Below are 26,554 nucleotides of genomic sequence, written 5' to 3' on the forward strand. Positions count from 1 at the left end.
TTATTATCCAACGCCTAATTTCACCCCACCAACAGGTACTATTTAGCTTACAATTGAGAACATATTAGACTTTATATGAGAGGCTCTGGCAAAAAAGATTGAATAAATAACATTTAAAGTAACTGGCGATATTGTGCTGTGACTATGAATTCAAAATTAAAATGGCGTGTTCTTTTATTTTCAGTCAATTGATATTCGTATAAATAAAAGACACATTAACTTAATACACGTTACTTAAAAAAAGTACTATAATACAGTTTAGACAAATAATAAACAATGAAAATACTTGTAGCTGTGTACATGTTTCTAATCAAAGTGTGCTCAAAGTTATAATATCTCCACGCATGCTTTCAAGTTTCATTTTTCTTCGTTTGAAAATAAATATGAAACAAAATATTGCAAATTCAATCAATAATGTGGATTATGCTGTTCAGAATTTCTGCTTCTTGAGCCACAAATGAGTTCATCTTTTCACGAAACGTGCCAAAACATGGAATATCACTATTGGTATTTGCCGTTGTATAAAATTAAAATGTCATATAAATACACGTATTTCACTCTTCCATCAATCAGAACGTACGCAAACGATGTCAGTTCCGCCTTTCCATGATAAACTAGCTACAGCTCTTCGTGAGAGGTTGTTAGAGGAGGCCAGTGTAATTGAAGATTTGCCCCCAATTCCACCTCGGGTCCCACGTCAAAAGCAGGCCAATCTAATTGAAGATTTGCCCCCACTCCCTCCTCGGGTCCGACATCAAAAACCGAAATTTTTCATAACACTGATACCAATAAGGTAAGTCCGTAGCGTTCGATTGGTTATTGCCAGCATAGTATCGAGTCTTAAGTCTTACATTACAAAATAGTAGTCTATTAAATAGTAATACCCTTAGTATTAAGTAACTACCGTTCAAACGCCAATATACAAGCAGTTTACCAAAAACCAACTATTACTGCCGTTCTATGTGACACGATATTTAGTATTTCGGTGACGAATAATGTTTTTAAATTGATTTCATTTGTATTAAAAGGCGTTTTGCGATATTACAATTTACATAATAATCTCAGTTACACATGCTTCTGAATAGATTCTGAATTGTTGTCATTATACAAATTTTAATATAAAAACAGGAAAAAGAAGCCAGTTTCAACATCTGGTGTACCCCCGCCACTGCCAGCACGGAACTATACGCCACCAACTTCATCCGGAGCAAGGTCTCGGTCACAGTCGCCGGATATTAACGGAGATGAGCCGCCCCCAGTTCCACCTCGGATTACGCTGCTAAAAAGCAAATATTCTTCGCCATCAACACAACGTTCATCGTTTTCAAATAGAGCCTACCAAGCGTCGTCGAATCGGCCCCGCACAGTGTCGCCAAGTTCGCCCCGCCCAGTGTCCCCGAGTTCGCCCCGCTCAGTGTCGCCAAGTACGCTCCGATCAGTGTCGCCGAGTACGCCCTGCTCAGTGTCGCCAAGTACGCACCGATCAGTATCGCCGAGTATGCCCCGCTCAGCGTCTTCGAGTTTGCCCCGCTCAGTGTCGCCGAGTGCTGCCCGCTCAGTGTCGCCGAGTACACCCCGCTCAGTGTCGCCGAGACCACCCCGCTCAGTGTCGCCGAGTACAACCCGCTCAGGGTCGCAGAGTTATGCCCGCTCAGTGTCGCCGAATACACCCCGCTCAGTGTCGCCGAGTTTCCCCCGCTCAGTGTCGCCGAGTTTGCATCGCTCAGTGTTGCGGAGTGCGCTTCGCCCAGTGTCGCCGAGTACATCCCGCTCAGTGTCGCCTAGTACACCCTGCTCAGTGTCGCCGAGTACACCCCGCTCAGTGTCACCGAGTGCGCTTCGCTCAGTGTCGCCGAGTACGCCCCCCTCATTGTCGCCGAGATCCTCCCGTTCAGTGGCGCCGAATACGCCTCGCTCAATGTCGCTGACTTCGCCCTGCTCAGTTTCGCCGAGTACACCACGCTTAGTGACGCCGAGTTCGCCCCGCTCAGTGGCGCCGAATTCGTCCCACTCAGTACCGATGATTACGCCCCATTCAGTGTTTCTGAGCTCGCCCCGCACGGTTTCGCCGAGTTCACCCCTCTCAGGGGCGCCGAGTCCACCCCGCTCAGTGTCGCCGAGTACACCCCGCTCAGTGTCGCCGAGTACGCCCCGCCTAGTGGCACCGAGTTCTCCCCGCTTAGTGGCGCCGAGTACGCACAGCTCAGTGTCGCCGAGATCTCCCTACCCTGTATCGCCGAGTACAACCAGCTCAGTATTGCCGAGTTCGCCCTGCTCAGTGGAGCAGAGTTTGTCCAACTCAGTTTCGCCGATTACGCCTCGTTTAGTGTCGCCGAGTTCGCCCCGAACAGGGTTGCCAATATCACCCCGCACAGTGTCGCAGATTATTCCGCCAACACACGCATGTTTCTTGACATCAACTTCGACTCTGCACCCATTAGAAACCAGTTTTACCCCGGCAATCAACGATCAAATAGAAAGAAGGTAAATCATGTAATATAACGGATTATATATATATATATCTATTATTTATCAACCTTCGCATGCATACTTGTTTGACTGTCAGATGTTACCGCTGCGAGTTTATTTTTTTATTTTATTTTCAAAACACCGACTGAACATTTCAGAAATAATCTTGATGCATTCTACTGTTTTTAAAACAATTTTCGACAACATACCTTTATTTTCGATAATAAGTGTACATTCCGTTAAATTGCGAACGATGTAGCCGTTTCCATTAAACGTTGAATTCACCATAATCACTATGTTTATTTTGCTATACGTTGGTCCTTTTATTCGCTGCTTGTGATTCTGTTATAACGTATAACACTACTTCACTTGTAAACTGTTCAAAGAAAATATTTAGATTTATTAGATGAAACAGGATAGGGGAAGTATCTACTTCTAAATTACATTCAGTTAAAGAGTTGTTTTACGGCACTTATATAAGACTACCTCTAACTGTAAGTATTTTTTTTTTAATTCTCATTTCATGATGATTTCTAAAATTCAAAAATGCACTTTTAGCAGGCCGTATTGCTCAATTGGTCGTTGTCGGCTCATGCACTACTTAAGAGAACAGCGGGTACTCTATTTAAGTATACTGCATATTAATCAGGCATGGAATATAGATGAAAAGACATCCGGCCACACACCAAGTACGCAATAGTATACTTTAGAGTACCCGGGGTACTTTTAAGTTGTACCTGAGCCGACAATGACCAATCGTGGTTTCCTCAATTGGTCGTTGTCGGCGCAAGCACTCATTAAAAATACAATGTACCCTACGGGCGTCAAATACGCTTAAAGGCATCCGATCATACTTCGGAGTACTTTTTAGTATATTTTCCGTACCCCGGGTACTTTATACCATACTTAAGAGTACCAGGGTTACTATTTAAAGTAGTACCTAAGGCGATAATGACCAATTGAACGGTAGTATTCAGTAATTTTGCCGTAACTGTGCGTTTTGTAATAAAAACAATTTTCTGAAGTGAACGTTTATTTATTTTAATACTCTGGTCACATCGGGTAGAGGAAGGTAAAGAAAGCGGAGAGGCCGAGTAGTTACAAATGTTGTATTGTCCGTGAAAGTATTCTCACTGAAGCGAACCACCAGTGTGTGTATTTCGAAGTTTATGAGGTCACTCTGCGCCCAAGGCTGCATTATGTGATAACACGGAGTGTGTCCCAGCACGCCTTTCTATTAAACAATTTCACTCACGAAAGTTTTGACGAATTGGAATTATAGCCGCAATTTTCAGGTTTGTTTTTCACTGAAATATTGAAAAATAGTTTCTTTCTGGTTGGGTTCACTTGTCGAATTTCGTTATAGTCAGTATAGATAACTTAAAACAGTCTCTTTCAATAATATTGTATTGAATGATTTTATAAAAATAAGCGTTCATAATAAAATGTTCAGAATAAAACATAGTCTCTCAATCCGTGTAGAGTGTATCAGGACTTTTAAAGCCTAAATGTGGTTTGGGCTTTTACATCGGTCTGTCTGCCTCTCTGCTTCTCACTGACTCGTGATGGTTAAAACTGGTAAAAAAGTAATACTAATGACGATATAAAAATCTGCGACTCAGGCAAAAAAACTCAATGCTGACACTTTGACTGTCCAGAGAACAATGAAAACCTGATTTACAAAAGAGAAGAAAAAATGATAGGGCTGAACAGGTTTTAAAATCAATCAACTGTTGTAATTGGTCACAATGGTCACCTGACTCAGGCTGACTGAGTTCATTTAAAAAATCCGTCAACTATGGCAGTTGGTCACAGTAGACAAAGGTAGATAATTGATAACTCTGATATAATAATAGTAAAGTCTACCGAGTTACAATATATTTCTAATTTAGGTGAGGTCCTCTGATGATGCGGGGGGGGGGGACTACCCGAAGGAAACTCCGCCTGTCCAATTTGTTTACCAGTAACCAAACTCACATGCCTCCGGGAACAAAGATTTAACGCGGGACACCTACCCCGGTAGTTGAGGAGCGCATGTACCAACCACTGCGCAAACAGCCAGTGAAACAGAAACTAGTTCTAAAACGTTACAATTCATAACAAAACGGCCCTGCTAAAATCGTATAGGACTCTAATCCGCGGGTATTAAGAAGAAGACAAACGAATATGAACGAATACAATCAATCGTCGTGCTTTTTCTGCTTTGATACAATACTTGTGATCTGATTTAAAAAAGAGAAAAAATTGTGTGACATAAATCCGTTACAATTGTCTCAAAATTAAACACGGTGCGTGTAGCCTAAGAGCTGTGTTTTAGTTGGAAGGTCATATTCGTGGAGATGAAGTTGGAGTAACACAAATTAATATGTCAAAAAGACACTTAACGGTTCAGTTAATCTTAACAATATTAAGATATTTCTTGTAAAATTGTCCATAAAACGATTTTCATAATAAAAAAAACATACTGGAAAACATCAGAAATTGATTTCCCATTCATATTCGGTATTTTCAGTCATATCCGCAGATATCCGGCATCTAGTCGGACCCAGGAAGTGATTATTTTTATTAAAGAAATGGATCACAGCCAAAAATAGATTTTATTTCGAAATTGTATCGTGTGTCATGCGACTTTAAGTAATTATTTGTTTAAATAAAAAGGTTTGTGCGATAATTGTTATTTGATTTCAAAGAACTCAACCGAATCCTGCATTATTTCGCTTGTTTACTACAGTGTGTATCAATTTCGGACGAATTATTCGGATGCATTAACATAAATTTACTTAGCAGTATTAAGGTGATTATATAGAATTGGCAGAAATTTTGTATTAACATACATTGTTGGATTAGTCAATTGCTATTGTATATATTTTAATTGTTTCACGTTCTCTTTTTTAGTTATATAGATTATATAATTATACATAATGGGCTTTGTGGATTGTGGGCTTTTGATGTGGCTGAATCCCCAGAACGTTTCAACAGCTAAAATCAATTTCATGTAGCAATTCAATTTCACTTGAAATCACATTTATTTGTCACATTTCAAAATAATAGTATAACAGATCTTACCTTATTTACCACCAAATGGTTTTTGAAAGCCATGTATGGTAATTCATCAATACATTTTAGGACATTATTGTATACAAAAACATAAAAAACATAAACCTTCAAAATCAACGAATATTTGAAAGCAAGATAAGGTCTGGTAACAAAGATATAACAAGATACAAAATGCTCTTTTTATGCCCCCAGATCGATATTGTTTTTGGCCTGTCTGTCTGTCGTTGTATGTGTGTGTCTGTCTGACATTGTATGTGTGTGTCTGTCTGTCATTGTATGTGTGTGTCTGTGCCAAAACTTTAACCGTGGCCATTACTTTTGCAATATTGAAGATAGCAACTTGATATTTGGCATGCATGTGTATCTCATGGAGCTGCACATTTTGAGTGGTGAAAGATCAAGGTCATCCTTCAAGGTCAAAGGTTAAATATAGAAGATAGCAACTTTGGCATGCATGTGTACCTTGTGGAGCTGCACATTTTCGAGTGGTGAAAGGTCAAGGTCATCATTCAAGGTCAAAGGTCAAATGTATGGGTGGGGACATTGTGTTTCACAAACACAGCTCTTGTTTGTTTTTGTGGAACAATTTATGAAACACATGTTCATGTACCAAGTTAGTGTTTGTGTGTTATGGGAATAGATATCATTTCTTGGCAAAACCTAATATAATATAATAGATAATGTTGCGGGAAATTAAAATGGAATTAAGTACTCCACATAAAAATTAAAACAAGCATTTTGTATCTCTTTAAATCTATGTTACCATACCACATATAGCATTGAATTTTGGCTATTGCTATCTGGAACATTGATTTTTTAATGTGTGATTTTTTTTTTAATAATGTACAAAATATTCCTTGATTTTGAGTATTTATACTGGTTTTTATTGAAAAAGTAAAACTGTAGAATGTTTTTCATTTCCTGATGATGTACAATTTTTTTTTAATCTTCCAAGATCTTATATAATACAAATGTGTGCTTTTGTAGTATTTTTCTTCAGCCTTAGGAATTTAGGCAGTTAAAGTAAGCATTCAGTTAGGTTTCATTCTGATTGCAGGCTTTTTCCGCCCTATGCCACGGGTCCAAAATTCGGCCCCATTCCCAATGCAAATCTGGTTGTTTTTTTTCCCAATTGAAAAAAAAAATTCCCAATTCCAAACAAAAAAAAAAAAAAAATTTTTTTTTTTTTTTTACCTTTAAATATATAAGTTAACTTGATCAGGTGTGTAGAAAATAGAAAGTGTTGCATAATTAAATTATCTGTTGCCTTGAATTTGTTTTAAAAACTGTAAAATATGTTAATGATTATTTAAGACTTTCCTTATTTTCCTCAAAATCCAGCGCTTCGCACGATTTTTTTCACCTCAAAAAAGGCCGGGCCTTTTCCCCAAATTCAGATTAAAAAACCTGCACTTATCTCACATGTTCATAATACTTTGTAAAATCTTAATAATAAGTTATCAAAATAGTCGTTATTTACCAGTAAACGGCTTCTTTGAAATATAAGAAACACTATTTACATGCGATAATTTTTCCCAATTGAGCCAATTTTGCGAATAATTTTTTTCCCAAAATGGGGGTATTCACGACACGAAATTCCCAAATTTCCAGTGTGGCGTATTCCCAAAATGGAGCGGAAAAAGCCTGGATTGGATTTTCAGTGTGCTAAAGATTCATATACCCTTCTTTGCTCTGCCCTATATCAGGGCTTTATTTTTTTTTCTTGATTTTGGAAAAGGGCCTGGCTAATCATCTTGGGATAAGATTATTGACAAAAACTGAGAAACGGAAAAATCTTCTCAAAGTAAGCTTTAAATGAGAGAAATATTGCATCATTTTAAAGGATTTTTTTGGGGGGATGGGGTCTTTCTCTCGGGGGGAATAGGCCTTATAAAAGACCATTGCTAAAGAAGAAAAGAAAGCTCTGCATAAAGCCAATTTTTTCAGATTTGGAAGAAATTCCACCATGATGGTATTTGCTGGCTGTCAGGTAGTGTTGGATCTCAGCACTAACATCAAGTTCAAGGCCAAATCACAGCTGAGGAAAGACATTACATCTCATGGAGGTGTGGTCTCTTTCATAGTGACCAAAAAGGTATGCATTTAAGCCTCATTTAGAGAAAACTGAGCATGGGAATTTAGTGTTGTCCCAGATTGGCCTGTGCAGACTGCACAGGCTAATCAGGGAAAAAACTGTCCACATGGACTGGATTTATTTGTTTGAAAGAGATGTCCTTTAACCCTTTCCCCCATAGGAAGCAAAGTTAAAGTGGCAACCAGCATAAAACCAGAACAGCCTGCGAGTAACTCATAGTCTGTTCAGGTTTTAATGCTGTTTGCTGCTTATCAGTAACTATGTAAAAGCCAACTTCATTTTTATACGCCCGTATAAAATACGGGACGTATTATGTGAAACCCCTTGGCGGGCGGGCGGGCGGCGGGCGGAAGGCATCACTTTGTCCGGACTCTAATTCAAATTGTATTCATCCGATCTTCACCAAACTTGGTCAGCAGTTGCATCTAGTTGATATCTAGGCCAAGTTCGAATATGGGTCATGCCGGGTCAAAAACTAGGTCATAGGGTCAATAAGTGCATTTTCAAAGGGGCCACTTTGTCCGGACTCTATTTCAAATTGTATTCATCCGATCTTCACCAAACTTGGTCAGCAGTTGCATCTAGTTGATATATAGGCCAAGTTCGAATATGGGTCATGCCGGGTCAAAAACTAGGTCATAGGGTCAATTAGTGCATTTTCAACGGCGCCACTTTGTCCGGACTCTAATTCAAATTGTATTCATCCGATCTTCACCAAACTTGGTCAGTAGTTGCATCTAGTTGATATCTAGGTCAAGTCCGAATATGGGTCATGCTGGGTCAAAAACTAGGTCAAAGGGTCAATTAGTGCATTTTACTTTGTCCGGACTCTAATTCAAATTGTATAAATCTTATCTTCACCAAACTTGGTCAGTAGTTGCATCTAGTTGATATCTAGGCCAAGTTCGAATATGGGTCATGCCAGGTAAAAAACTAGGTCATAGGGTCAATTAGTCCATTTTCAACAGCGCCACTTTGTCCGGACTCTTATTCAAATTGTATTCATCCGATCTTTACCAAACTTGGTCAGTAGTTGCATCTAGTTTTAATCCTACATCAAAGACTTTTTTCCTAATTTGTTATATATTTTGTTTGTTAGACAGATAATAGTACAAAATGGCAGCATTTAATAAGCTGAATGCTTTTTATAGGCTCGTTTTTACAAACGGGACGTATTATAGTTTCACCCGCGGCTGGCGGGCGGGCGGCGTCCACAGCAGTTTCTGCTCTCTAATTCAAATAGTTTTCATCCGATCTTCACCAAACTTGGTCAGAAGTTGTGTCAAGACAATATTTAGGTCAAGTTTGAATATGGGTCATGCAGGGTCAAAACTAGGTCACGAGGTCACTTAGTGCATTTTAAGCATTTAGCATGGTGTCTGCTCTCTAATTGAAGTAGTTTCATCCGATCTTCACCTAATTTGGTCAGAAGTTGTGTCTAGATGATATGTAGGTCAAGTTTGAATATGGGTCATGCCGGGTCAAAAACGAGGTCACGAGGTTACTTAGTGCATTTCAAGCATTTAGCATGGTGTCTGCTCTCTAATTGAAGTAGTTTTCATTTGATCTTCACCTAATTTGGTCAGAAGGTGTGTCTAGATGATATGTAGGTCAAGTTCAAATATGGGTCATGCATGGTCGAAAACGAGGTCATGAGGTCACTTAGTGCATTTCAAGCATTTAGCATGGTGTCCGCTCTCTAATTGAAGTAGTTTTCATCTGATCTTCACCAAATTTAGTCAGATGTTACGTCTAAATGATATCTAGGTCAAGTTCAAATTTGGGTCATGCCGGGTCAATAACTAGGTCTCAAGGTCACGTAGTGCATTTCAAGCATTGAGCATGGTGTCCAAAACCTTCGAACGGGCGTATCTTGTGACAGTTTGGCACTCTTGTTAAGAATGTTAAATTTCCTTAATCACAACTGGCCTTTAAGTCATATAAATGTTCTCCTATGCTTGTAACAGATCAATAAGAATATTGTTTTTATAAAAAATATTTAATCAATGGACTCCTGAGTTTTTTTTAAAGAAAACACACAGCGCATATACATTTCTACTCTATAAGAGCACTCACATTGTCTGTGATGATGCCAAGAAGGCAGTGGACTCATACAAGTGTCAGATGGGTGTGAAGTATGGAGTACCCGTGGTGTCTACAGACTGGGTGGTCGCCTGTGTTGAGTCTGGCAAACTGCAGAACACAGACAACTTTATTCTGCTTGGACAGTCCAAGTCAGATGAACTTAAAGAAGGGAAAATATCAGGTAGTGAAGCACTTGTTTTTCTTTTATACATTATGATAAAATATGACATTTCTGCAGTAAAAGAACAGCCGTGAAAAGAACAAATTGTTATTTTCATCGGTGAAAAGATTTTTTTTTCGGAACACCTTTTTTTATTTTTAGATTATCATAAATAATTATATATATATATTCTATGATCACAAGTGAATTAAAATCGACATTCCACCGATTCCAACACATTTTATTTTAATTTTATGCTTATTCACCGTTTATTTACATTGTAAAAGAGTTTAACTGGAAAATTTTGCTGGTATAATGACGTCATTTTATGTTTTGAAATGTACTGAGGCACGCCAAGGGAGAAACTCAAAGAAAGGGTAACTTTTCAGCAAAAGGGAAACAGCTGTTAATTATTTTCTTAAAAAAGGGGCATAAAAGAAACAGAAAATTTGTTCATGTCAGTGTAAGATTGTTTGTTATTTCACGAGTGATCATAGAAAAATATATTTTCTATGATCACTCGTGAAATAACAAACGATCTTACACTGACATGAACAAATATCCTCTATTTCTATGCTGTTAAATTTGTGCATGATGTCATTAGTCATAATTTGTGGACCATTTGGGCATTCTTAAAAAATTGTTGGTTTGGGAAACAAACCCATTGCAGGTCATGTTGGTACATGTAGATAGTTAGGTTGTTGTTTTTTAAATTTATTTTTACATGTAGATCTAAAGGTATTATAAATATGATAATGACAGCTACAGATCTGTGCATAATGTGATCTCATTTATATAACAATTATCCTTATTATATTATGTATGAAACAATGAAAATGTGGAGAAAAAGGAACAATTGAAGTTTTTTTCGATAACGAACATTGATATTATTATGTTTGATCACTAAACACAATAATGCCTTTCTAATGACTTCTTATTTCTTTCCTCACCTCCCAAACAATTGGAGTTGGGGCAATTTGGTTGGGTGGGTCCATTTATACCAAACAAGCAATTTTTTAAGGATTGCCTTGGTGTAAAGATTTCTTTTATGATGGTTATTAAAACATAACTGTATGTTTATATAAATACTTGTCGTTATTTCATTTTAATTTATGTTTAAATAACATCTTACAATGATTGCTATTTTAAACTCTCCAAATTTTTCCAGTTTTGTTTAAATTTTTGATGCCTAGCAATGATTTGACGATTTCTATTTTACAAATTTCTTTCTTATGGTATTATTTCCATAAAGATTTATTAAAAAGTTCCCTTTTAAACATTTCTTAATATCATGATTATCATGATTATTTGTATTAAATAATAAAGTAAGCTGACTGTGATTCTATGCAGCCATTGATTGTATAATTATCAAATTAATAAAACAAACTCTTGAAAGAAGCATCAGCTTGTAAATTTATTCATAACTACCATAGAACAGGTCATGACCTTCTTTACATGCATATCATTGAAAAATGTATTTGTTCACTTTCTATTTATCTCTTTCTTTTACAGCAACAAGATTTCAGCAAAAAGACAAGAAAAAAGAGAGCAAGCAATTCGTGAATGTGGCGGCGATTAAAGTCTGGAAAGCCAAGGACAAAAATATGCCAAGCTTTGGTGACAGTTTTCAGATTGCCAAATTTGCCATGTTTGAAGGAAAAAATCTGAACAAGGTAATTAAAGTTGTTTTAAGTAGCATTTTACAAAACAGTTGGCGTAAAGTTTACTTCCATCACTAGTAATTTATAATGATTGGAATGAACATAAAACAATAAATTGATTTATAAACGTAATGTTTTAATTTAAAATCTGAATGCTGTCAGAATTTATAGAATCTTTTTCTTTTTATTTATTTTTCACCTAACTATTTTTTATTTATTCCAGAAAAACAACAAAGTTCAAATCATGGAAAAGACCTTCTCTGTTCTGGAAGTACATGTGGATGATTCACTCAGGGGCAGCAACTCAGATTCTGAATACAAATACAGAGTTACCTCCCATTTTGGGGACCTTCAGGAGGTGGAGGTAAATTTGCATCAGGAATATTTGTAGATCACAATATACTGAAAGATTTCCTTAACAAATGCAATGAAAAAGCAATAACTTTTACAAAAAATCAAAATTTTGCACGTAGAGACCCTCATATCCGTACCTTTGCTTAAAGAGCTTTCCAATCAAAATTGATTTAAACAATAAAAAAAGTCATGTTTTTATGTAAGAAAAAAATTCCACCTGAATCAACAGTCACTGTTTTACAGCCATCTTTTTACCTGCTTCTCTCCATTTTATTAGGGTTTCCCGCCAGCTGTCAAAGTCACAGGTAGTCTCCAACCTTAAAGCAAAACACGTAATTTGTAGTACATAACAATATTTTTCCTACAACATGCACACAGAAATATTAAAAAATTAAGTTACGGCAAGTGCTCATACAGAGAATCATGTCTCCAAATAAATGATGATTATGTTTTTAAAGGGTATAGCACTGAAAACCAACAATATTTAGTATACTCTAACCTGTAGGAAACTAAACAAAACAACAGTTTTCTAATGATTTCCAATTGTACAGAGCAGAATTTAAGTCGCTGAATATTACATCTCTAATTGATATCCTAGTAGGGTATTTTGGTCAACCTTTTTATTAAGCATTTAGTATTCAGCATGGGTAAACAGTATGCTCACTAGGGTAATATTGGAATCAATCTGTTTGCAAGTTGGTAAGTTTTTTTGGTTTGTTTGTCCATGTAAAATGTTGTACATTTGTGCAAAGGACAATTCCACAATTTTAAATGTTTTATATCAAAACTTCATAATGTGTCATCAACAAGTGTAGTTTAACCCTATTTATCTGAGCTGTCGCTCAAATATGTCATCAACAAGTGTAGATTAACACTATTTATCTGTGCTGTAGCTCAAAATGTCATTAACAAGTGTAGAGTAACATTATTTATCTGTGCTGTAGCTCAAATATGGCATCAACAAGTGTAGATTAACATTATTTATCTGTGCTGTAGCTCAAATATGGCATCAACAAGTGAAGATTAACACCATGTATCTGTGCTGTAGCTCAAATATGGCATCACCAAGTGTAGATTAATACCATTTATCTGTGCTGTACCCATATATGGCATCAACAAGTGAATAGTAACTTGATTTATCTGTGCTGTACCCAAATATGGCATCAACAAGTTTAGAGTAACACCATTTATCTGTGCTGTAGCTCAAAAATGGCATCATCAAGTGTAGATAAACACTATCTGTGCTATAGCTCAAATATGACATCAACAAGTGTGGAGTGACACCATTTATCTGTGCTGTAGCTCAAATATGTCATCAACAAGTGTGGAGTAGCACCATTTATCTGTGCTGTAGCTCAAATATGTCATCAACTAGTGTAGAGAAACACAATCTGTGCTGTAGCTTAAATATGGCATCAACAAGTGTAGAGAAACAAAATCTGTGCTGTAGCTTAAATATGTCATCAACAAGTGTAGAGAAACGCTATCTGTGCTGTAGTGTAAGTGACAAGGCTTTGAGGGAGCAGAGTATTTGTCTTGTTTGTGACGCAGATCTAGTAGATTTTTTTAAATGGACAAAGCATTGATAAAATTGACACATTATGAAACCAAGTATATGCTACTATCTCAATCAGACATTTTGTAATCATGATTTATTATTCACACTTTTTATTTTGTCTCTAGAATGGCGGAAGTGGGTCATTTGAGATGCGTTTCTGTCATCGGGTAGAAGAGGCCCTAGCAGTGTACAGCAGCCTGTATAACGACAAGAAGGTCAAGCATATGACCTTGACCCACAAGGTCATCTCCAGGCATATTGGGTCAGAGAAGTTCAGACATGTAAGTGAATGTTACAATATTTGAGATTAAGAAAGAAAGCCAGCCAATGTTTACAGAAGTATACACTCATATCCCTGTATTATAAACCCACATGTTTAATGAACATCAATTGTAATGATTTTTTTTTAAATTTACTGTCTAAGTGTGTGATGCTAGTTTTGAAAGCTAAAGTGTGAGTAGTATACAGTCAGATGCAATTGTAAAATTCAATACATGTAATTTAATAGATTTAGTAGGAACTTTATCATAGAGCTTGTTTTGAAGCTTTTTGCTTTTAAAATATTTTTAATATCTTACTTTTTCCTCGTCTGAAACAATGTTGTTTTTTTGTTTACTTCTTAAAAGTTTGCTTTTACGCATAACTTGTGAATATGAGACCTTTTTTATGCTTATAATTATTTCCTAGAAATAATTTCTATCAAACAAATCTTTACATACTTGAGTCTCAATCTGGGGAAACTGATCTTAATGCATGTGCGTAAAGTGTTGGCCCAAAATAGCGTGTGCAGTCCCTCTTGTAAACAAAAATTCTATAAAATCGGAAAGTGTGATCTTTGATTAGCCTGTGCAGACAGGCATTAAGCCAATTGTTCTGCAAAACATGCCTATCAGTACTAACTATTTTTCTTAGATGATGGGAGAGTTGGGGCTAGAGACGGGGGAGATGTCGCAGGTAGTCGGCCATCTTGTGGAGCACGTGTGGATGGAGGCCTTGGGGGAACTCAGCAGCGTGCTGGCAGTGGACGTGTACAGCCTGAAAACTGAACAGGTTTGGATGTGTTATCATATGAGTCATGTTCTGAGAAAACTGGGCATAATGCTTGTGCATACAGTGTCGTCCCGGATTAGCCTGTGCAGTCCACACAGGCTAATCAGGGACGAAACTTTCTGCCTAAATTGGATTTTTAGTAAGAAGAGTCTCAATTTAAACAAAAAATGTCATAAAAGCGAAAAGTGTCGTTAGCCTGTGCGGAATGAACTGGCTAATCTTGGACAACACTTTACACACATGCATTATGCACAGTTTTCTCAGAACGCGACTCATATTTAACCCTTTACCGCTCAGATGCACATTTTCACCTTTTTGTGGTCCCTTTGAAAATCTAATTAAATTAAAGACCTTTCTAAATAGATCCAAGTTTTAAAGGCTTCATTAATAGACCTAAGATACTGATGAGCAGCAAACAGCGTAAAACCTGAACAGGCTGCAAGTTACTCACGGGCTGTTTTGGTTTAATGCTGGTTGCAAATAGCGGTAGCATCTACATTTTGGACATTTTTGCTAACACATGTTTGGTTTGAAGATAATTTATTGAAAAGATAACAAAATTACCACATGGTAACATGGAAGAAAAACACTGGGAAAAATGGTTGTTGAATCTTATTCTGAATATCTCTAGATCTAGTACCATTTCTGGTACCAAATTACATACAGGATATTGGGGAAAGGAATGTAACCTATCACAGGTAAATTAAAATGCAATGTTATGGAATAAGGTAGGTAATGTAGGTTAAGTAATCAGGCTTTTCAATTGCTTATTGAGGAGGGGGGTGGGGGCAGGGGGATATCTAACACTTGAAGATGTGATTGAACTGTTAAGCTGTTAAGCACCACATTTGCTTACTGCTCATAGATTGACAAGGCAGAAGCCAGTCTGAAGCAAGTAAGGTCAGCATTGGAGGAGAATGACCCAACACAGCTACAGAAACATCTCTCTGACTACTACAACACACTTCAACATCAGACCCTTGTTACAGTGAACATGGTCAACAAGGCTTGGCTCTCCAAGGAACAAGATCTATGCCAGGTTTGTAGATTGAGCTTAAAGGCAGCATTCATTTTGTGGAAGTTATTATAAGCCATGATTTAAGTTTTTTTTATTAGTTTTTGCTTTAACTAGTTTTAAGCTCACCTGAGCAAGACATGCTCTTAATGAGTTTTTTTATCAGATTGTATTTGTCATTCCTAACAACATCAAACGACCATTGTCAATGTTTACCTTGTGAACTCTGTAGAGGCCACATTAATTGCCAAATCTTCATGAACTGGGTCACAAAATGTGTTCCTATCCTAAGTTGCCCAAGTTAGAAACTGGATAATTTTGGGTCAAAAACTAGGCAACTTGGTCATATTAAAGAGAAAAGCTTGTGACCACTCTAGAGGTAACACAAATGCCCAATTGTTATGAAACTGTTACTACTTGTCCTTATGATATCTTTGTCGACGTACAATTTGGGTTATATGGGGATGAAAAGTAGGTCAATTAGTTAAATTGAAGAAAACCTTTATGAACGTTTTAGGCCATGTTTATAACCCAATCTTCTCAAAACTTTCTCGTAGTTATTTTCCAAATGATGTCTTGGCCAAGTTAGAAGCTTTGGCGCATGTGTCAAAAGCTAGGTCACTATGTAAAATTAAAGTTAAAGATTGAAACATTCTAGAGTAATTATTTTTTGCACACTCTGCAATGCTTAGTTCAGAAATGTGTTCCAATGATTTCTTAACCCTGTTCAAAACAGGTTATTTTGTGTTTAAAACTAGGTAAGTAGGTCACATAAAATGCAAAGTTTCTTAACACTCTAGAGGCCCCATTTATTGTGTCTAATCGTTATGAAACTAGTTAAAAACATTTGACCAAATTTGATTTCTTATATAAATTTTGAAACTGGGTCACATGAGGTCTCAATATATTGTATCATAAGGTCAAACTAAAATAAAGCTTGTGAACACTTTAAAGGTCTAATTTGTCAGAACTGTTGAACTGTTGTCTTCATTATAATTTGGTCAAGTTTGAAACTCGATCACTTGGAAAAAAACCTCTAAAGAGGCTATGTTTGTTGCCTAATCATTAACAAAATTGCTCAGAATGTTTGTTCTTATAATATCTTGGCCATATTCTAAAGTAACTAAAGATACTTCTTAAAAGATGAGCATAACATGTCACTTCATTTTGCACTTAGTTGAGTTACCTAGAGCCTTTGGCTGACTTGTTTATTGGGTATCCGTGTTGATATTATTTGAAATCACTATTGGTCAAACAATTTAGTTATCATAACTTTATTTTAGACACATATTATAATGAGTGAAGTTACGACAGAAGGTGCAACCAATTTCAACAAGTAACCACTCACCATTTTTGTACAGAGTTCAATGGTGTATAAAATAATAGCAACAACATAAAATAGGTAATTTATTGTTTCTAAATGAAAAGCCAACACTGCCAGACTCAAAATGTTTGAAATGATTGTGTCATGAAACATATTAACATGAACAATAGCAATAAAAGGTGAGATAAGCATTACAAAAAAGATAATGTGTGTTTTTAAAATACTAATGTTCAATAATGATAATACAATACATACATTCTTTCACAGTAAGTTAAGTTATGATAATGGGCACATAAATCTCAACGTTTTCTCCACAGCTGGTGAAGGACATGATATCAGTGAGCGAGGCGACAGACTGGTCTACCACATCCAGCACACAGTCTAAGTACCGGGCTCTACGCTGCGAGGTGGCCTGTCTGCCTGCAACCAGTCCAGAATACCAACACATTGAAGACACTGTCATACAGTCACTGGAAAAGTGAGTGCTGCTAGTGTTATGATTATGGGAAATATTAGCCGTGTTATGGGAAAACTGGGGATTATTCATGTGCAAAAAGTATCGTCCCAGATTAACCATTGCAATCAGCACAGCTGGCTTATTAGGGACAACACTATCCTCCTAGACTGGATTGTCTTCGAAAAAAAGACTTTTTCAAAACGAAGAATATCATAGAAGAGAAAATTGCAGTCATTGAAAAGCCTGTGCAGACAGCAGATAAAATCATAGTACATACAATCATGTACATTGACAGTAAAAGGAGATGCTCTCTCACCTGTTTTGTTTTGCTTCAACTGTATGATGTAAAAACTTAGATTTGCTTTAATTCTAGTCATGCAATAACCTTGCTTGCTATTTCTTTCATGTTGGAAATGTAATTGACTATGTGGTTCTTATTGACTGTTTAAAAATTTGAATGTTGGGCTTTGAATTTATTAAAACAGTAGAGTCATGTAATGTGCCCCAAAGTCACTTTGTTACAACAAACTGTTAATTAATGTTGTTAATTAATTTAGTTATTAATATATTTCTTTTTTCTTTTCTGAAGTCAGGTTGATAAACTGTTTATTGATTTTAATGAGTGACATTTGTCTTCTCTCGAGCTTATTTAACAGAATAACTGGTTTAAAGATGTTACAATGAAAGTCCTCTTCAAATTTCAGTTCATTAACAGCCTAAACATTGAATGTCATAACCAGTTTTGAAAGTGATTTAAAATCTCAATTGGAGCCCTGTTACATACATATTTTTATATATTTTATTTCATGAATAGGCAAGAGTTTTATAATCATATTTTGTAGTGGTGTAAAAATGAAGATTGAGGCCGTCTACTCAGTTAACCGGCCAGTTGAAACCACCAGCTTTACACACAACTTGGACAATAAGCTGTCACTCTTCCATGCTTCCAAGGCAGATAATTTGGTTGGAATTTTGTCAAGGTAAAATATTCCAAACTTGGTTAGTAAAATTTACTGACATTTGAGTGTGAAACTTGTTTTTGATATTGGCATTAAAAGCATATACAATAGTTTCATACTCAACCTTAGAATTTTATTAAAACAAAAATTTAACAATTTGTATTCAATAAATTAAGTATCTGACACGAGTTGCCATTTCATAAAATATATATTAGATGAGTTCAGTAATTTTGTTAGCAGGCAAGCCTGGATGAGTTTAATAAATCATGATATTAAATGACATGAGTTCATTTTTAGCTCGACTATTATATATGAAATATATATAGTGGAGCTATCCTACTCACCCCGGCGTCGGCATTGGCGTTAGTGTTGGCGTTGGCGTGCAAATGTTAAAGTTTCCGTACTACCCCAAATATTTTCAATGTCCCTTGACATATTGCTTTCATATTTTGCATACTTGTTAACCAACATGACCCCAACCTATAAACAAGAGCAGACAACTATATAAAGCATTTTGTAATAATTATGGCCCCTTTTCCACTTAGAAAATGCAGCAAATGTTAAAGTTTGCGTACTACCCCAAATATTTCCTATGTCCCTTGACATATTGCTTTCATATTTTGCATACTTGTTTACCATCATGACCCCAACCTATAAACAAGAGCAGACAACTGTGTCAAGCATTTTGACAGAATTATTGCCCCTTTTATACTTAGAATATGCATATTATTGATAATTCTATGTTAAAGTTTGTGTACTACTCCTATGTCCTTTGACATTTTGCTTTTATATCTTGCATACTTCTTTACCAACATCACCCCAATCTATAAACAAGAGCAGACAACTACTGTAAATCCACGAAAATATAATACACCCTCGTGCATAATACGCACCCCCGAGTTTTGTCAAATTTTATCGGTAAAAATTGAAAATCCGAGTAAAATACGCACTAACAAAATCAGTGTCCGAAATCCACCATTTCCGAAAAAATGTGTCAATATATTTTTGTGCTGTGAAAATAGCAAATCAATTTGGTGTTGTCAACTATCTGTTACCCCGGTATATTGATCGGGATGTGTTAAAGTGCTGTTGTTATGACAGTTGCATAATAAATATCTCTGTCTATTGTTAATATTACTATTGATTGTTACCGATAACACACGGGCCCCTTGCTGACATCTGGGTCAAGCAGTCATAATTACAAAAGAAAGAAGCAGAGACGCTGTTTTTTGTTTTCACATTTAATTCAATTTGACAATATTCAGGATGATAATAATTATAATAATAATAAGAAGACAAAATGGTTACTTCCGTTTTTATAGTTGTTTAGATGAATTACTTTTTCTTTTTTCGAGTTACAAACTTGATACTTTAATAAAACTTAAAATACAATTAAACCGCTCGTGTTTTTCATGATCTAGTTAATTAAAATACGCTGCTGTCATTAAGGCTAGTTTGGGAGTAAAAAACAAATTAATTAATTATCACCTTTCTATTTAATTCGGCAATCGGCAGACAGGTGTAATAGACTCTTTTAGCATCATAAAACTAATTATTTAATTACCACTCTTTACTTCAGATATGATAAATATGTGGTAGAAAGATAAATAGTGGTCAGCTAAGAAATATTTATTTACAGGTATTGTCAGTTGTTTTTTTTTCATTTGCTTATCTCTTTATACGACTTAGCGTCCAGTTGCTATTTTGTAGGCAGACGACAATATTAACTGTGTATTCAAAGTATACAGTGTCTGCGCATGGATAACTCAATGTTATCTGATAGCTCCTCCCGTTCTCACATTTCATTTGACAACGTCATTTCATGTGTCAGCGAGCTCAATGTTGATTGGCCAGCTACCATGCGCACTTCAATAACAATAAGGTCAAGCGATGTCTCATAATCGGGTACAGACCGGGTTTCGTTTACTGTTCGAATTGCGAACACTTTCATTAAAACAAAGAGACAAATATAGAAAACCAGTCCGATATAAATGGCGGATGTTTTCAATGAAATTTTACTAGATTTTCGCATTTTCACAAATAAGATTTTTATTGAGCCAAATTCTCAATACTTTCACAAATGACTCAAATGGCGAACGACAGCGCGAGCCCTGTTGCACCCCTTTGATGTAATGGTGTAGTTCAAAATGGCTGCCGCGAAGCGAATAACAGCGATTAAGTTGAAATTTTGCACAGGAAAATTTTTGTTCTGCTCTAAACTCGTATATTATACGCACCCCCTACTTGAAGAAAAAATCGGCATGTAAAAAAGTGCGTATTATATTCGTAGATTTACGGTATATAAAGCATTTTGACAGAATTATGGCCCCTTTTATACTTAGATAATTGAACATTTTACTTAAATTGCCATAACTTCTTTATTTATGATCAGATTTTATTAATACTTTGACAAAACAGCACTTACCTGAATACCAGAATGGATTTCACCAAAAAAAATACCCCACGCCCCCCCCCCCCCCCCATAAGATTCCCTGCCCCCCCCATCTCCCACCCCCCATACATTTTTTGTCCCTTTTTTTTATTTTTTGAAAGATCATCTAATAAATGACCCCACCCCACATTATACCCCCCTCGCCTCTCAACCCCCCCTACCCCCCCCTACCCCCCCTCCCCCCCAATTTTTTTGTTCCTTTTTTTATTTTTGAAAGATCGTCTAATAAATTATTGAATATGAACAATTTCCCCATGATGGCTTACATTATACTGTCAAGTACTCGAATAGTCAAGCTCGCTGTCCTTTGACAGCTCTTGTTGATTCACATGCTTTAAAATTAGCAAAGAAAATTAATATTATATTAAACATCATGATACAACTGGATTTTTTAAAATTAGCCTGAAATCACTTGACCTCATGTTATTTAAGTAAAATAAGGTAGTGCAATTGGTCAGTCGTACAAAAAATAGCAAATTAAACACTCGACAATCTATATTACAGATTTTTAAGATAATCAACATTTCATCATGGTGCCTTTAATTTAATGAGTGTAAATATAAAATGCTATTATCAAACTAATATATCAGGTTTTTAAATTTTTAAATATTGTGGCTAATGTTTACCACCATTGTTCTTTCAATATCTCATGTACAGTGGATTTATGATTTAAAAAAAATAAAATCTGCAACTGAGTTCTTAACAGGCTATTTGATCGTGGGCAGTGCTTTCCTTCTTATGTCCACCCCTGCTCGAGATAATGAAGTATTTATGCCTACAATTTAATTTATTTCAGAGGCCTACTGATGCCCAAGGTGGTGGTGGATGATCACGGAGGTCAAAGGTCAGATCCAGGCATGCTGGGATCAGGGATTTACTTTGTCAGTGCGGCCAGGTCAGTTATATTCCATAGTTCAGCTCATGACAGACAAATAAGCCTCTCTCCTGGAATACAGGGTTAACTGCATGTGTGTAAAGTGTCATCCCAGATTGACCTGTGAGATCCCCAAATGCCAGGCAGGGTTTACACTTTCCGCGTTTTTTTTTCGTTTGAAAGAAGTCTCTTCTTAGCTTAACTGCGGAAAGTGTTGTCTCCAATTAGCCTGTGGGGATTGTACAGGCTAATTTAAGACAACACTTTACGCACATGCATTAAACCCTTTTTTTCAAGAGAGAGGCTCAAACCTGTTCTATATGGCAGATTTTTTGCTTTTAAGTCAAGAGATTTTTGTGACTGAGCCATAGAACAACTGATAGCCTTGAGTAATATCAGGGATATTGTTCAACAGATAAAACCCCATATCAAAAGGTATAAAATTCTGATAAAAATATTCCCGGGGGAGGGGGTGTTACTATGGTGTTAACAGCAAATATTCTTTCCATTATGATTTTGGTTAAACATTTCAGCACCAGTGTTGCCTACTCATTGCCCAGCCGTTCTAAGGGCACAAGGTTCATGTTGATGAATGAGGTTGCTCTTGGCCACTGCAAGGACATGTGCACCAAGGATTTGACCTTGACCTCAGCCCCTGAAGGTTATGACAGCGTGCATGGGGTCAAGTCAACAGCTGACACACCCTCTGTTTTCAAAGTAAGATTCTTTACCTAAATTTATATGGAATGTGTACTACTCTGGACACAATGTGTAACATTCCTCATGTTTTTTATTAGTTTTTATTTATAGTACTTTTGTCAAGATTGTTACTTATGACTGGTACAGACATGAATTGAACATTATTTAAAAGTTTATTGGCTTCTAGTTTATTCTGAATAAATAAAGTTTTGTTTTACATAATTTAAAATGCTTCCAGTGATCCAAGTTATTCATGTAAAAATGTCAGTTTAAGCCGTTTTTCATGAAAGCTTTTTGTTGCAGTAAACACATCTTCTGGTCCCTGCTGGATTGGACTCTAAATTGGCAGTGGTCCATTTGTCCAATTGTTGATTATAAGGGCACTATAATAAGACGCAGGCCCAAGAGAAATAATGACAAATGTGTCTATTTTCTTAAATATGCATTTAACATACTTTGGCAGTTAACAACAAATGTAAACTACTCTCATATGGATGGACATGGACTTTTCAGAGATGATCATTAATTGAAAAATCTGGAAATTTTTGCAGTGGTAAACAATTATCGAAAAGCACACACATTGGACCTCCATGAACATAAGTTATTTCGCATTTATTCTTCACTTATTCACAGGCAGATGAGTATGTTGTGTATAACCCCAGTCAGCAACGTATGAGGTACCTGGTTGAGTTCACAACACCCAATGACATTGTTAAGACACTGGAGGTGGGCTTAAATGAAGTGATTGAAACATACGACAATGAGCTTATGGTGGAATCCGAGGAAATCAGTCAGTATCAAATGGAGTGAAATATTTAGGAAACAGTATTTGATTTGTCATTGTTTATCAGCCAGTTTTTGAAGTGCTGATGCTTTGTTCAGTCCAACTTCTCAGCTGATTGCACAAAATCATGTCTCTTCTCTTAGATCATTGTTAAGTGGAAAACAGGAAAATGCTGTATAATTTCCCTCATTTAATATGAAATTTAAGCCTTGTCTCACGTTACTTCAAAAATTATAATACAAAATATCTTTAACAAGTGTTATCCAAGTGTATTTATGACAAATACAGTTAAATAACACTGCTTTAAATTTATGAAAAAAAAATGATGAAGGTATAATGTTGAATCTTCCCTGCATTTCCAGGCCTTAATGATGTAAAGGATGTAATTGACCCAATGTCCAAGGTCAAGGCAGGCTTGGTATCCAAAGACAACGCTCCGGTCAATCTCAAGGCTGTTCATGTTCGAGCCAAACTGATGGATCTGGCATCTGAGGTTTGAATATCTTCCATGGTGTTCATTGATGATATTCTGTTGTTTCTAATGGGAACAGACTTTAGACTGTCTATAATTAACAGCCTTAGATTTACAATCCATGGAATCTTAAATAATGATGTTTAGACTCAATGAAAAATTTACATGAAAATAGGAATTGAAACTTACCTTCAAAAAAGGAAAAAGTAATTGCAAATGTTAAGCTTTAATAATAACACATATTTCATGCTTTTGATCAATATTTTTTTTATATTTTTAAATAAAAGATTCTGAATAAAAACGTTTAAAGTAAGTTCTAACAGAAAATGTTTCTGAACCCAAGATGTCATATTCCTATTTACAAGTGCAATCCCTCAGACTTCAAGTTTGCCCTTGTTTTCTTAACTGTTTGAACACACAATTATGTATGATATTTCATATAGACCTTATTCCGAAGAGTAATAGTGATTTTCCTTCCCCACAGGTTGTGGTTTTACAGCAGTATGAGAACATGAGTACCTCGCACATTGAGGCCAAGTATGTGTTCCCTCTGGGGGACATGGCTGCGGTCTGTGGATTTGAGGCATTCATCAATGGGAAACATATTGTGGGGGAGGTGAAAGGTACGGTACAACTGTAGGACGGGAAACATATTGTGGGGGAGGTGAAAGGTACGGTACAACTGTAGGACGGGAAACATATTGTGGGGGAGGTGAAAGGTACAAATGTAGGACTGAAGCAGTAGATCATGTGAGCCTCCTTCTGGGACAACTGGGTTTAATGCATGTGTGGAAAGTGTTGTCCAAAGCCTGTGCATTCTTCACAGGCTCACTTTCCGCCTAGACTCAATTTTTTTTTCAGAGGAAACTTGTTATCTCTTTAACAAGGTGGAGGGATATAAAATTGGCATTTTTCGACCATCTGTTTGTCTGTCCATCCTGTCCGTCTGTCACAAACTTTGCAGGGTTATCAAAATGAAACTTCATAGGTGTATAGATTTCAATGTGGAGAAGTGCCGTGCATATGAACCATAATCTTACATTTTGTCAATTAAGATATATTGTACTTTTGTTCTTGTGTAATGTAATTTTTCAGGGCTATATTACAGGCACCTTACACGGTTTCAATATGAAACTTAATGGATGTTTAGAGATCAGTTATAAGAAGAGCCATGCACAAGAATTGTAACTCTCAATTTCTTAAATAAGAGTTATTGTCCTTTGTTGTTTTCTTGTGGTGTAACTTTTTAGAGCTATAGCTCAGATGTGATACAAGATTTCAACATGAAACTTCATGGGTGTATAGAAAAAATACAAAATGTATTTGGTGGTGGATGTCATTTCAACAAAGTTGCTTGATTAACAAGAAATTCAATGCAAGTTGGAAGCCTGATGATCTTGTGCAGACTGCACTGGTTATCCGCGACAACCTTTCACACACATGCATTTAGTCCAGTTTTCCCAGACTTTTCTATTTTTATGTCCTGTAGTATGTATATACCTGTATAAAATCATATTAAAATGTAGTGTGTATCAAAGAGTGAAATTTGTGTCAACAGAAAGAAGACCAGTAGTATGCCTCTGTTTGTTATAGACATATAATTGTCACCATATGAAATTAAAATAAATAATCAAACTCAAAGCTCTATTGGGATAATCATCTACTGCATCACATCACACAGAATTATTGTTAGGAAAATAAAGATTGTTAATGTGTAAAATAAAAGGAATGTTAGTTTATTGTCCCAAGAGTGTGTATCAGTCTTTTTGCTTGCACTATTTTGCATCAAATTTTAGGCTGTAACACATTGTTATAGCATAATATGTAACACATGGTTATAGCATAATATGTAACACATTGTTATAGCATAATGTTCCATTTGAGCCTTGCTCTGCGAAAAACAGGTCTAAATGCATGTGATAAAAGTGTTGTCACAGATTAGTCTGTGCTGTCTGCACATGTTAACCAGCAGATTAGTCTGTGCTGTCTGCACATGTTAACCAGGGTTGACATTGCCAGTTTAAAGGTACTTTTCTTTAAAAGGAAGCCTCTACTTCGGGAAAATTGAGTTTAGATTGAAAGCAGTCCCTGATTAGCCTGTGCTGATTTCTCCAATCTGGGATGACATTTTACCCACATGTGTTTTAAGACCCATTTTTGCAGAGTGAAGCTCATATGCATGTTATAGTTTAGCTCTGGCCTCCATGTCATCTCAAAGTATGGTAGAGTTTTTATTTATAATTGTTCGTTAACAGAAAGTGTATAAATGTAATTTACTATATCATATCATTTACTTATTTTCATTCCTGTTTAACTGCAGGCGCTATTTATTATACCCCCACAAACGAAGTTTAGGGTGTATATAGGAGTGAGCTTGTCTGTCTGTCTGTCGGTCAGTTTGTGGGTCGGTCCATATTCAGTGTCAACTCTAATTATACCCCCACAAACGAAGTTTAGGGGGGTTTATAGGAGTGAACTTGTCTGTCAGTCTGTCTGTCGGTCTGTATTAAGTGTCCGCTCTCTAATTCAAGTAGTTTTCATCCGATCTTCACCAAACTTGGTCAGAAGTTGTATCTACATGATGTCTAGGCCAAGTTCGAACATGGGCCTTGTTGGGTCAAAAACTAGGTCACGGGGTCACTTAGTGTGTTTTAAACATTCAGCATGTTGTCCGCTCTCTTATTCAAGTAGTTTTCATCCGATCTTCACCAAACTTGGTCAGAAGTTGTATCTAGATGATCTTAAGGCCAAGTTCGAAAATTGGCCTTGCTGGGTCAAAAACTAGGTCACGGGGTCACTTAGTGCGTTTTTTAACATTCAGCATGGTGTTCTCTCTCTTATTCAAGAAGTTTTCATCCTAGCTTCACCAAACTTGGTCAGAAGTTTTATCTAAATAATCTGATGGCCAAGTTCAAACATGAGCCATGCCAGATCAAAAACTAGGTCACAGGGTCACTAAGTACGTTTTACACATTGAGCATGGTGTTCGCTCTCTATTTCAAGTAGTTTAAATCAGATCTTCACCACAC

At 36.4% G+C, this 26,554-nt stretch overlaps 1 protein-coding gene across 3 annotated transcripts in view; it reads left to right on the plus strand.

The window, feature by feature from the left end:
• Positions 1 to 581: 581 nt before the first annotated feature.
• The window catches only part of LOC127851394 (uncharacterized), a 108,128-nt gene continuing 82,155 nt past the window's right edge, over positions 582 to 26,554 (plus strand). Inside the window, exons 1-16 of one of the 3 annotated variants that reach the window (XM_052385150.1) lie at positions 582 to 793; positions 1,129 to 2,484; positions 7,474 to 7,621; positions 9,689 to 9,887; positions 11,379 to 11,539; positions 11,751 to 11,891; positions 13,565 to 13,720; positions 14,352 to 14,489; positions 15,355 to 15,528; positions 17,146 to 17,306; positions 18,128 to 18,265; positions 21,493 to 21,591; positions 22,104 to 22,287; positions 22,903 to 23,059; positions 23,416 to 23,546; positions 24,010 to 24,148. In XM_052385150.1, the coding sequence (XP_052241110.1) occupies positions 588 to 793; positions 1,129 to 2,484; positions 7,474 to 7,621; positions 9,689 to 9,887; positions 11,379 to 11,539; positions 11,751 to 11,891; positions 13,565 to 13,720; positions 14,352 to 14,489; positions 15,355 to 15,528; positions 17,146 to 17,306; positions 18,128 to 18,265; positions 21,493 to 21,591; positions 22,104 to 22,287; positions 22,903 to 23,059; positions 23,416 to 23,546; positions 24,010 to 24,148 (3,688 nt within the window). In that variant the 5' untranslated portion in view covers positions 582 to 587. Of the gene's footprint in view, positions 794 to 1,128; positions 2,485 to 5,004; positions 5,264 to 7,473; positions 7,622 to 9,688; positions 9,888 to 11,378; positions 11,540 to 11,750; positions 11,892 to 13,564; positions 13,721 to 14,351; positions 14,490 to 15,354; positions 15,529 to 17,145; positions 17,307 to 18,127; positions 18,266 to 21,492; positions 21,592 to 22,103; positions 22,288 to 22,902; positions 23,060 to 23,415; positions 23,547 to 24,009; positions 24,149 to 26,554 lie in introns of those variants that run through there. The other 2 variants (XM_052385151.1, XM_052385152.1) reach the window with 2 other exon arrangements.

Source organism: Dreissena polymorpha, chromosome 11, assembly GCF_020536995.1.
Source record: "Dreissena polymorpha isolate Duluth1 chromosome 11, UMN_Dpol_1.0, whole genome shotgun sequence".
In the NCBI taxonomy this organism is placed as follows: domain Eukaryota; kingdom Metazoa; phylum Mollusca; class Bivalvia; order Myida; family Dreissenidae; genus Dreissena; species Dreissena polymorpha.